This window comes from Etheostoma cragini, chromosome 23 (genome assembly GCF_013103735.1).
Source record: "Etheostoma cragini isolate CJK2018 chromosome 23, CSU_Ecrag_1.0, whole genome shotgun sequence".
NCBI classification, from domain to species: Eukaryota; Metazoa; Chordata; class Actinopteri; order Perciformes; family Percidae; genus Etheostoma; species Etheostoma cragini.
Genome location: NC_048429.1, coordinates 12,866,036 through 12,879,203, shown reverse-complemented (window position 1 = coordinate 12,879,203; position 13,168 = coordinate 12,866,036). Strand labels below are relative to the sequence as shown.

The 13,168-nt window shown below is 39.7% G+C and overlaps 1 protein-coding gene and 1 long non-coding RNA gene across 3 annotated transcripts in view; both read left to right on the top strand.

Annotated features, from left to right (window-relative positions):
* The window catches only part of tbc1d22a (TBC1 domain family, member 22a), a 116,976-nt gene that overhangs the window by 79,494 nt on the left and 24,314 nt on the right, over positions 1–13,168 (top strand). For both annotated transcript variants that reach the window (XM_034863619.1, XM_034863620.1), the window contains exon 12: positions 3,933–4,060. In XM_034863619.1, the coding sequence (XP_034719510.1) occupies positions 3,933–4,060 (128 nt within the window). The remainder of the gene's footprint in view (positions 1–3,932; positions 4,061–13,168) is intronic.
* The window catches only part of LOC117938760, a 12,594-nt gene continuing 4,682 nt past the window's right edge, over positions 5,257–13,168 (top strand). Inside the window, exons 1-2 of the long non-coding RNA XR_004655476.1 lie at positions 5,257–5,267; positions 6,349–6,352. This is a non-coding gene — a long non-coding RNA (uncharacterized LOC117938760). The remainder of the gene's footprint in view (positions 5,268–6,348; positions 6,353–13,168) is intronic.

Genomic DNA, 13,168 nt, shown 5'->3' with positions numbered 1-13,168 from the left:
TAGTACTAGTATCATTGTAAAATAGTAAAAAAAAAATGATTACTGGGAAATTAAAAGCTTGACACGTATAGCACTAATGGGGGCGAGGAGCTGTGCAGAACCAAGTAAAGAGAAATGGATAAAGGTTACAGTGAGATGATTGCATTCTCTATTTATAAATACAATATATTACAGAGATAGGAAGCTATTGGAACAACTCACAATGAAAAAATATAAGCAAATGTAAAAAAAATCAGCTCTGCTAGAGCAGACAGTGAAATGGTTAAAAAAGAAGAAGAAAAACAGCCAATAGGAGAGTGAAAGAGTGTGACTGTAATTACCTTTTGTACCAAAGAGAGCAGGAAGTCAGGCAGAATTGGCCTTATCAGCAGAATCCTGGGAGCTGCTCACTAGTCACTGTACGACCTTTGACCTCCTGCTGTCCACCCGCACGTCCCCAGCCGCGGGCTACAGTCCACTGCGGGGAGCGGACTAGCCGGCATCATGGCCTCCGTGCTAAACCTCAACCAGCAGTGGGAGGGAAGACAAGACTCATCCGTCAATCATCGTCTATGAAAGATTTGAACCTCCCTCAGCCCCCGTAACTTCGCTACCCAGCATGCCGAGCACTGTGCCAGCTGGACCGCAGCCCTCGGTTAAAAAGTCACAAGTTGTAGCGCTTAAGTTCATTCCATTGTTTCATCGTTCATGTTTATTTTTCAATTTTTCCCTGTTCTTTTTTTGTTTTGTTTGATAACTCTCCTTTCTCCATTCCCTCTCTCCTACTGCGATTACTCCTCATGACAAATGACTCTCCCTTCCACCACTCCCCCCATCGCGCACCTCTTCCCCTCTGTTTGGTGAAGGCGCTAATATTAGGCAGAGCAAGTTCATTAGTGTAATTTAACATTGTCTAAAGTTGTTCCAGTCTCTCCCTCTCTGTTTGGCAGCTAGCTAGGATCTGTCACCATGATGCATTCGCCGTTAATGAGCTTGCCTTGTTTATGCTTTTACAGCAGCGTGTGATAATTAAACTGCAGAGACGAGTGCGAAGTTATCGCTTTGTATTTACTTCGTGCCTTGCACATGTGTTGGAGTGTGTGCATAATTGTCAACATGCATGTGTGAGCAATGGAAGACAGGTAAAATTCAAGTATTAGCTGTGCGTTGATTGAGCACGCTAATGTGTGTGTTCTTGGCTAGAAACACCTTGCACAATGTTTTATCATTTGAGCTTTATTTAAGCTGTAAGTGTGTGTGTGTGTGTGTGTGGGGGGGGGGGGTGTTAAGTGCTCTGATTAAGAGCACAGAGTTTGAGAGAAGAAAATGCTATATATCCTCCCTAACTGGCTTTTCTTATAGATGTCTTTGACAGCTCTTTAATTACAGCTTTATTATGAAATGTGTGTGTGTGTGGGTGTGTGTGTGTGTGTGTGTGTGTGTGTTAGAATGAGTGTAAAAACGACTGTCATTGTTTTGATAACTATAAAATGGGAGTTGCTGAATACTAAGTGGTATTTTATAATTTTGTTATGTAAAGAAGCATGAAACAAACATTTTTCTAGAACAGAGCCAGGAACAAAGTCACAGCCTCATATGCAGCAAATTTTCCGCCGACATTTCTGCTTCTCATCCTTTCTTGTCAGCGAGCGTTCACGGCAGCCCGCCATCACACGGACATTGACGCCACTGATTTTTAAATTCCGCATTGAGAACACATTGAGATGGCCAGACGCAACATATTGTTCTCTCTGTGTGGTTTGTCGGCAGTGGGAACATAATCTGAACTAATTATAGAAGGAGAAAACTGAACACATTTTATGGTTATAGGGAGACAGATGCGGGCTATCTAATAGCCAGCTGATGTTTATGTTTGGAAAGTCACAGACTGAGTGAAAGTGCCGTCTTGACTGATTATATTTAGATTCAGCTCTTTCTTGCTGTTCTCAGCTGTAATTGGTACCAGCAAGTTAAATTACGGCAATTTGCAAAGAATAATCCATCATACCTATCTCAAAGAATAAGTCTAATGATTTTCTGTATTTTCCCATAAACAACAAAGAATACTTACAAGTATTGACTGTGAAGCTAAAGCCTAATGTAGTTCATCTTTTCATTGTTTTCCAAAAGCTACGCCAATGACTTACACAGGCAACATTTTGCTTCATTACAATAAACATAGGTAGGGCTGGGCAATGTGGAGAAAATCAAATATCACGATGTTTTTGAACCAATAACCAACATTGATACCTCAACAATATTGTAGTGTTGACCAGCGGTGCTTTCACAAAATATTTAAGCATTGAGCTTTTTGATGAATAATCATTAGTAATGTGGATATAATGACTAAGTGGGTAAAGACAAATAATATATAATAATATATGATATAACAGTTTGGTAAGTTGAGAATATGACATAACTTTACTGCAATGCAGCCTTTAAACCACGAAAAGACAGCACTTATGCCATATTACAATATCTAAGATCTAAGACGATATCTGGTCTCATATCACGAAATCGATATATTGTTATATTGCCCAGCTCTAAACATGGGTTTACAGTGCACTAAAATATTTCTTAAAACATTTTAGGCAATACAGTAACGTACTCTTGATTCATATTTGATCAGCACTGCCTAGTTTGACAGTTTGATCTGAGTTTCGTAAGGCTGGTGCAATGGTTGATAGAGAATACCGGTTACGGTCTCTGACTGCGTTCATCATGACGCTCCTCCATCAGCTCCTCAATCAGTCATTTATCTTAAACCCGCCCCACGTGAGATAAATGGTTGTGATTGGTTGGCCTAGTTTCTTTTCGCTGGAAATCTGTTTTGAATGGGGGCTCAGACATACAGTGGTACTCCATGAGTTTATGAAACGATACTAAAGTTGGTTAAAAAGAGGAATAACCATCAACCATTAAAAAACATCTTTTGGAAATTGATCTTAATTCTTTAATTAAAAAAATAGCAACAATTTGAAAAATTCCAACCTTTAAGGACACAAATTTTCTTTGTGAATGAAAAAATGTCTCGTAATTAAATAAACGTTCTTCTTTAAAATACAGGAGGCATGAGGATACACACCCCTATGTCAAATTCCCATAGAGGCAGCCATTAGCCATTTCAAAATTCCCAAATGTCTCTTTTTATTTCTTCTTTTTTTTCTGTTCCCGCAGGAAAATCATGTAGCACAGAAAATGAGACTTATAGGAAACACAGCCCGCCTCATGCAAAAACTGAAGAGCTACATTTTAAAACAAAGTGTCCGTTTTGACAGGGTTTAAATGACGTGACCAATGAGTGTGCCCAGAAGAAGTAGGTTGACTTTAGTTAACACTGAGGTGTAGGGGGAGAAAAATCCCACACATAGATGATTAAATATCAGTGTGGAGCTTATGCAATATTAAAATTACCTGACTTCCCATAGACAATTTTATTAAAACCCCATGGGGTTTAACCTTGTATGACAGAGATAAACAAAAATACAGTTATATAGCAATAATGTCGGAGAAATGATATGCTCACACTCTATACCTTTCATAAATTTGCTGCCTGTCCTCACCTCTGGATGCTATTGACCTACATTGTGCGCACTCCATTCCTCACGGGGCTGACATGCACTTGCTTTGGAGTTGTATTTAACAACAAATATTCTCCATTTTCTCCTATCAGTTCGGTGTGAAGCTTTTCTCTGACAATTCTGATAGCTCTGTAATTACATCTCTATTATGAGGAGGCGGATGTTTGCGTGATTGGTTGTGCGTGTGACACTGACTGCAGTACTTTATTAACAAAGAGGGGAGCAATGAAGGAATCTGTCTATCAACACACTGTCACCATTAATATTGCCACATCCTTGCCAGGATTTTTTTGCCTCATATACTGTACATCTATCTCCACTATTTGGTGGACTATATTCATTCTTACATTGTGATTATTATTATTTTGACAGAGTCTGTGCACCGCCACATGCAGCAGTACGAGGTGGAGTATCTGCAGTTTGCCTTCCGCTGGATGAACAACCTCCTGATGAGGGAGCTGCCATTACGCTGCACAATCAGACTGTGGGACACCTACCAGGTACACACACACACACACACACACACACACACACACACACACAAAGTGAAAACTATTGTTATTTATGCCTTTTTGTTATCTGTCTGTTTCTATCTTTCTGTCTCTGCATGGGATCTCAGAGATGGGGATATTCTCTGATAATGATTCCCTCAGAAGGTGTGTGTGCGTGCGTGTGTGCACGTCTCAAAGTAAAGCCTAATAATGTGGTTTTTGTGATCAATCTTTTTGAAATTTTTTGTTTCCAAAAATTAAATGTGACCGCACTTTAAGACAATTGGCCAATTGTGGTGGCGCAAAGGACCCCTTTATCGTCAGGCAAAGCCATTAGGAGTAATATCGCTTTATCAGTTGAATGGTATAGTTGAAGGGATGCAAAAAGAAAATCTGTCCTGGAGAAAGATTTATGTCTACCGGAGAAAAAGGAACAATCCCTACAGTTGGGATCAACTGCACGCCAAATATCTATAAGCCCCGAGCTGCTTGCCCATATTAGAACAGTTGTAGCCTGAGCCGGGTGGCTGCTGTCCTTTGCGTTCGACCGATCAATGTTTGGGTCCCACACAGCATTGAAATCTGCATCAACAATGAAAGAACAGTCCGTTAATTCCAGCATTTGATAGTCAGCCTATCAAAAACATTTGCGCATAAACTGACACAAATGCAATTTGTCTGGCACCAAATTCTGTTGTGGAAATCACAATTCTGCCTGTCTCATCTGACAAAGAGGAAATCACATTAAGTGGGAGATTCATTTTGACCACAATGGACTCAACTTTTGTTTTTCAGCTCGCTGCGGAGGATGCAGTTGTGTGATAGAATCTGTTGGCTAAACGGTCGGTATCCGCCTGCAGCAAATATGTATCCTGCGTGGAGCTCCTATGGCTAAATTTTGATGCTAACGAGCCATCGCCCTCCATTAGCATTTCATTGACTGCCATTCATTTTGACAAATATCTTTACATCTGGAGCATTTAAAGACTCTATCTGTCCATTGTTTATTTCTAAAGAAACACGACAATGTATAAAAGGCTCTATTACTTTGTAGCTAACGTTATGGTTCCCTAGCAGGCGTTTTTGTAAAAATAGGCTAACAATTGTGTCATAACCACGCGACTTACTGTTGCACAATAGAGGAATTACCGTATAGTACAGGGTAAGCTCACAGACATTTTGGACTTATATTAGCTGTTTAGGTTTAATTACTAATGTTGACTAGAATTTTAGTTTGCAATTATGAGCCATTGCCTATTTTATCTCTTAACATATACCTACGCTCTCCATCTCTGCAAGATTGGGAATGATTAAGATTTCTCTTGGCCCAGCTACCAGAAGACTTACAACATTCAGACAGGTAGCTCACGTCACATCTACGTCTTCAAGCTCAGTTGGAGGCTGCACAGTAACGCTCAGCCATCACTGGAAAAGTGCCTCTAATATCCTTCACTGGTCTCCGTCCAGAACAACGGCATCTGTTGGTCCATTTCTTTAACTGTCTATGGTCAGGCCTTATACTGTGTTGACCTAGATGTGTGCAGCAGGATCTTAATCCTATTCAAACACATCTGGACATGCTCATTCCGCTGCCCTTTCACATTTGCACACAGCTTATTAGGCGGTGCCTACAGATTGTTAACCTCAGTTGGCGTTGTCAATAACACCTAATGTCTGCTATTGATTCAGTGGGGTGTGTGTGTAAATGCTTGAATGTGTGTGGATAGTCCAGAGCTTGAGCTGAGTATATATAATGGATTTTCCATCTTATGCCAAGGTTGAGAGTTTAAGACACGTGAGCGCTGTGTTCGTTTAGACGTGGAAAGTGGAGAGAAGGAGCATGAAGATGAATTGAGAGTTGAAGTAAAGTTCAAAACTTCTCCATTGGTGGCTCCTCCAACTGTGCCGGTTAGTTACCCAAACATATGTAGCATTGTCTGCATGTGTCCCCTCCTGTTGTTCTTCCTGCCTGTTCTCAGCATCAATCAGAGTGTCTTTCTCATTTTTTTGGTTAAAATGCAGATGGTGTTGTCATATTTACCCATTTTTGTTTGCGTAGCTCAAAAATCTGACATCTGCAATTGTAACTCTGAGGTCTGACATTCCCACAGTGAAGTCACTGTCTAACAGCTGTAATGTAGCATAGCTCCTTCCCATTTACACAAATTAGGGACTTTCATCCAAAAACTGTACCTTTCTGTATATGTGACTTTATGTTGCAGTTAAAAGCATTAGGAGAGCAAGAGTAGATGGGCAAAGGGAAACAAGTTTAAATAATGATTGATCAAGGTATGAAGTTGGGTGTTGAAAAACAGAATGAGAGGGGATAGAAAGAGAAATGAGAAAAAAGAGAAGAAGTAGAAAGACTTACAAAATTAAAATAAAGCTTAGTCCACAGCTCAACAAACCATAGCTTGGATGAACTAACAACACCACATGAATCTTGTCTGAATCTTTCTGAACTCTTGACTAAACTTTAGGCAGCATGACATAGATTGCAGCTGACAGGTAAACGCCATAGAAAGGCAAGGATGGTGTTTTTCTTTTCATGCCTTACTTCAATTAAAGCACCACTGTCATTTTGTGTCAGATTTAGTTTGTGCACCCTTGGAAGCAGATAGAACTCCATTGCTGGCTTGTAAAAATACATTTGACTAATTATACATAACGTTGCACTTTACGGCAACCTCAGGGTGGAGAAAAACACCTTCTTTTTTTTTTCTCCATCGTCTGATAATTGCTTTCATTTTTACATATGTACTATATTTCAATCAGGAAAAGTATTATATGAGCACTTTCAACATTTTCAGTCCAGGAATTTCAGCATTACCATTGCTTCCAAATATTCATATATTTCTATAATCCTTCTCGCGGTTATTGATCACAGCGAGCAAAGATTCTCTTCACTTTCTCTGTTCTCAATGACATAAAACTGCTGGGTCAGCTGCAGCGCAGTGTAAGCCAAACTGAAAATAAAAACGAATGCTGAACACTCCAACTCCTCCAGTTTAAGTGCACTCTCTGCACTCGCATGACTTATGTGGACATCGGTGATTAGGAAGCCAGAGAATCACATTTTTCTTAGAGAAAACACTTTGGCTGACCCGACAGCAGCACTATGTTTTCATGGACCCACTTCCTGGTCAGCCATCCCTTATCATCCCTGATAGGCACTGAATGTTACTCTTGTGAAGGATTGATACAAAATCATAATAACAAACTACAGTGCTCTCCCATTTATGCCGTTTGTTGCTGGTGCATTTGGAATAAACCAAAGCCAGCTGGCAGGAGAGACGGACATATTTAGAGGTGGGGAGCTTGATAGGAAGGTCTTGAAGGTGTATTTTGGTGTTTGCTTTTGCTTGGTTGTTGGACAGGGTGAGTTGGTGAGAAGTGGGAAGACTTTAAGATCAATATGTGAGGACATATTTTGCAAATATGCATCAAGAGAATTGTGTTTGAACCAGAGTGAGTGGCCTTCCCAATACTCCTACAATAATCCTGATAAAGTTATTAACACATAATTGAACACAGCTTGGTGGTTGTTTAGAAATGCCAGCTGACCCAGTACTGCTCTGTACCTAATCAGCTCTGTTACATAATATACTCCATTATACAGTATGTGAAGTCTGCGTGGTGTCCATAGTAACCAGTCGTTGTTTTTCATCATGCATCCACAGTAAAGAGGTCGATGACAAATCTAATCTTCATCCTACTGAAAGAAGTTAAAAATAAAGGGAAAAAGGGGGGGAGGAACGCAGAACAATCCAATGAGCAAAAAACATCACCCAGAAGCATATGAAGTACACAGAAAGTACTGCTATCTAAATGTAATCACATCATAAAAAAAAACAATACCGTGTCCTGACATTTATTTACAATTCATGTCTCATTTCCTGAACATAATTCACATCTTGACATCAGAAAGTAGGTGCACTGTTTGATGAGTTAAAGCCATTTGGCAGCCTCATTCATTATGGTTTTGAATTATTCAGCTGATTTATAGATTTACACAGTACATGTTTGTTTAAGCAGAGAACTATCAGACCCACTCAACAAACAGGATATTATTGTATACCGTTTGAGTTCGTTAACAATAATTACATACAGTGTAACAGCGCTGAGCAGACAAGGACGACGACCAACTGGATATGCTCTGATCTCATCATCTAAAATGCTTGTTTGATGTTTTCCTATTTTAACACTTTCCCCAACCTTAGGTCGGTGATCTTTACCTGTTGGGTCAGACTTAAGAAAATGGCACCACCCAAACTAGCTGTCAGTCCGACCGGCATTGAGAAGGGAACATAGGTAACAATAGATTTGGTTTATTAAAGACGCTAGCAAAGCAACATAGTCCATAAAATAAGCAAAGCAGCAGTGTCAGATAAACGTCGGACTGCTGTGTTTAACTAAATATCTTGAAATGTTACAGTTACTGTGTGGCTGAAAATGAAAACAGAAATAAATAGGGTTGGCTACCGTTCACATTTTTACCGGTACCTGAAATTCAGTTCCGGTACCCAACGGAACCTTTTTTCGGTACTTTCCCTTTGCAATGATTTTTTTTAAAAATGTAATTCCCTACAGCCTATCAAAAAATAATTATTCATTTTCGAATTGAAACTTTTAATATTGTATTTACTGCTCTTTAATGTTTTATGTAAACTAATTTGAATTGCCTTGTTGCTGAAATGTAATTTAGAAATATAGTTGCTTTGCCTTCCAACCTCCAGCCTGTCAGACAGTCACAAGGGCATAGAGAACCCTCTTGTCACTACCTGTGTCAAAGGAAGTGTGCTTGTTGAACTCACCACGGGCCCCTTTTGCCTCGCCATTACCGGTATATTATATTGAAGCGAACATCGTCTGCGTGGAATATTGAAAGGTGTAACAACACATGCAACTGATTTACCGTCATTGCTGTGACTCAGTTTGAGTCACAGCTTTGCTCCCTCTTTTTTTTTCGTCTGAGCTTGAGCTCTGATTCACACATGCAGGGGACCGATGAGCCTGCGCTTACATGGTCTCAGGTACCAGAATTTGGCACCGTTTGATTTAATGTGAATCAGTGTTCTGTAGAACCGATGTAATTCGGTCGGTAACCAAAAAAGTACCGAATTCGGTACCCAACCCTAAAAGTAAACAAGTTGCTGATTTCTCGCATCACTGCAAATCAAATCAACTCACATTCATATCCCCAAAATTGCTTTTTGTGTTTGAAAACATCACAGCACAGAGATTCCGTCTATTGGACGGTTCCTGAGGTATGGGGGCCTCAGGGTGCCTTTCTTTATTTTGCGAATGATAAGGTCCTGCTGGCTTCATCAGACAGTGACCTCCAGTGTGCACTGGGATGGTTTGCAGCAGAGTATGAAGACATGGTGATGAGAGTTGGCACCTATAAATCTGAGACCATGGTACTCTGTAAGTCACTGTGCTCTATGGGGAGGGTGGAGCTGGATCGGGTTTAGACGGCCAGATGGAGTATGCATATGTATTGACATGATTGTAACTAAGAATTAGGTCAAAGTATATAGTGGTCACTAGCAAACAAGATGAGACAACACTCACACTTGCACCGTCTACCTCAGATCTAGAACAGAAACAAGGGATGAATGATTAAACTGTGTTGTTGCTTTGTCTTGACTTGACAGCAGCCCAACTACACGTTGTACTTGTAATCCATCCTCTAAATATTTGATGTTTCACAATGTCGTTTGGATTGCAAACCCCACGCACCCTTTTAGTCAACACACAAACACGCACATACACCTTTTCTTTTGACAGTCCCTTATTTCCTGTCCTACCCTGGTCGGGATATTAGGCCACTTCTGATCATGAAACTTTCAGTAGAGCTGTCAGCAAGGCACAGCGCTGTTCTCGTCTGCTCTCTTCTATTGTCGCTTTTAGAACTTTTTTCTCATTCTTCCAACTCCTCTCCCGATGTCCTCTATGCCGTCATATTTGAATACACTCCCCTATCCTATCTTTTCCTTCATGTCGGTACCTCTTGCGCTTCTCCACTTGCCCTTAAATGACGCTTTTGAAAGACGGTCCACATCATACAACCAGGTGGAGATTTGGAGTGCTTAAATTAATTGGATATGCTCCACAAAAGAACCCGTAGCATGTCATTTCCTTCTTTTGAGTAGGTCAGGGATTTCCAAAACTTTAGCTCAAGGGACAATGCTCTTGAATCACAAGAGCTTGCTTTGTTAGTGCTCGAGGATTCAGAACTAGGATGCTCTTGTTAAATAAGCTATTAAAACTCTTTGTCAGCGTGTGTCCCTTCCCCTGTCCGCATGTAGTCCTGTTTTTGTTTGAGCTTTTGTCATGCTTTATCCCCCTTACCTCTGAGGCAAGAATGTTTCTCTGTTTGGTAGGTGATTTAGTTGTTGAATAGGCCCCTGTTCAACACGACAGAATATGCAATATTCATAAATGTTTAAACTTACTGGATTTCCAAACTAGATTAATGTAGTTTTTTGACAGATGTCCTTAAAGCATGTCCATGAATCACCACAAAACAGGGAAGGTGTTGGCCTTGCAGGGACAAATAACCTAGAGTGTTTGGGTCTCTTGCAAATGCAGATAATAAACCGAAAAACCTTGCCCTTTGCCACTGAGCGTCTCTGTGTGTCTCTATGTGTCTCTGTGTGTCTGTGTGTGTTTTTCCAGGCGAGATTTTAACCTGAGTGTTGTAATGTCTCCGCTGTGGTCTTCTCTCTGTGGTGTGGCCATCTGTTCAGAAACCTCATCCAACACAAGACAGGCTTCCTCTGTCCTCCTCTCTGTCTCTGTCATCTTCTCTTTCTATCTGCAATCTGTTCTCGATATTTTTTTCTATTTTGCCTTTAGTCTGACTTAACCCCATTTTATTTCTCTATGTCACTATTGATATAAAAACGAGGACAAGAGGGAGAAACAGAGAGAAAAACATGAATGATATAGAGCGAAAAACACACAAAATACACACACCTCTCCTCCCTGGCACACACACAGACAGACGGAAAGACAGACAGGGACCAAATTATCCCTGTTGCGTGGAGCATGAAATTAGCAAGTAGCTCAGTGTGGCAGCATTAGCATGGCTGTTAAAAGGATACTGTGACATTTTCAGGTTCTGAAATATGGTCCTTTACCATATAGGACAATAATATTTACCAGGCGAAGGTGCTGTTTAGAATTTTCAGTGGTCAAAACTATTGTGAACAAAGTGAACAAATGTGTGGAACCACAAGAGTCCGAAGATTAGCTAAGATTGAGATTAAAGAGCACTTTTAACTAAACAAATCAAAGATGTATGTTGGTCCTTGCAGCATGGTACACTGAATCTAACATTTCAGGGAAGCTGAATTTTAATGCATGCATAAAATGTCACCATAATCAAGTGCAACAGAAACATTAGTTTTCCCTTGCCCCAAAAAAGAAAAAACACAATTGTTTTTGTAAAAGAAACCCAACTTTACCCAGAGTTTTTTTTATTTATATATATATATATATATATATAAATATATATATATTTTTATATATATATATGTTTATATATATATATATATATAATTATATATATTATATACGTTTGTATTTCTTCCTATCCAGAATGTGCATGCCTGTTTGTAAGAGATTGTCTCGTAACCTGCTAAAGGTTACCTGCTAAAGTGGTGTATATATACAGTATACTTGCAGGGTGAGGTGATGCTTCTCTGTGCCTTTTCTCTTTTAATGTTCCTAAATAAACCCCTACACATATTTCAGTATCATTTGCATATGCAATCCTCTACCCTTAAAAAAAAAAGGCAACTATTGAAAGGCTACATGGCCTAGAGTATCCACCAAACAGGGTCAGTCAGTGTTAGTGCCACAGAGATGAATAATAGAACATAAACTGCTGTTTTTAGTTTTTTTGTGTGAAAGAAACGCTCTAAAGAGCTTGCATTTCTTGTGACACCATAGTTTAATCACAATTTCTAATTACTTCTCTGAAGTAAAACCTACTGAAAATAACCTTCTAAATGTAGTGCTACAGACCTTCATATCTATCAGACTATACAAACGATAAGATGAAGAACTGGAATATGAATAAATCACCTACCTGCCAACGGACTAAGAGAGAGATTCTGTGAGCATCCCAGAGGGAAATGCCACTTTTCCTGCCTGTACAATAAGACGGGTCTCTGCAGACAGGACCCCGATCATACATACACACACCAAGCCGTACTGTCTTCCAGAAATGCACACTCGCACATAGAATTCTCTCTCTCTCTCTCTCTCTCTCTCTCTGTCCTTCCGTCACGTTCCCACATGAGAGTCAATATTTCCTCCCTCAATTTTATTGTCCATCTATGATGCAATCTTATCATGAAAGGACATTACAAGTTTCATAAATGTAGCATTTATGACAGAGTTGGTTAGTTTCCTGTTCTCTCAGTACTGTGTGTTTTCACGCACGCACGCACACACACACAATCTTTAATTTCACATACATTCTGTATGTTTTCACATACTTACACATTGTGGACACCTGTGAATTACTTTCAATCCAGTGCTTTTCTTTCAAATCCAACATACACATAATGAGGTTGAACACATACAGAAAGGATCTGAAATGGACCAAATCGATGGCAAGGTGGGAATTCTGATCTTATTATTTTATGTTGCCATTTTCACCCTTAGATTAACCTGAGTGCTTGGCAATTTCAAATATAGCCTAAAGCAAGGCACCGCGTAGCAGGGAGAAGTACACACGGGGCCAGAAACTATGCTGAAGTTAATTTTAAATATATTTCGAGCCATTTCTCTGTTTTTTTTTCCGCTACTGTATACTCCTTTCTTTCTTTCTTTTTTTTAATGGATTTCATCATGACCTCTCTTGTCATCCCTGTCAGCAGTTTATTATTTTTTTGCTTTGTGAGATCTTATACTATAATTTACAATTCAAAATGTCACTTTGTGGCCTTCGTTTGAATTTCTCCTGCAGTCATACACGTACATCGTGCACAGTATCCTCGCCCATTGTATGCAGTGACATTTAATGTCAACTATTGCCAATCACTACCACTTGTTGTTCATATCATATGAAACGAGCTCTCCAATTAGCACTCGAGTGTCAGC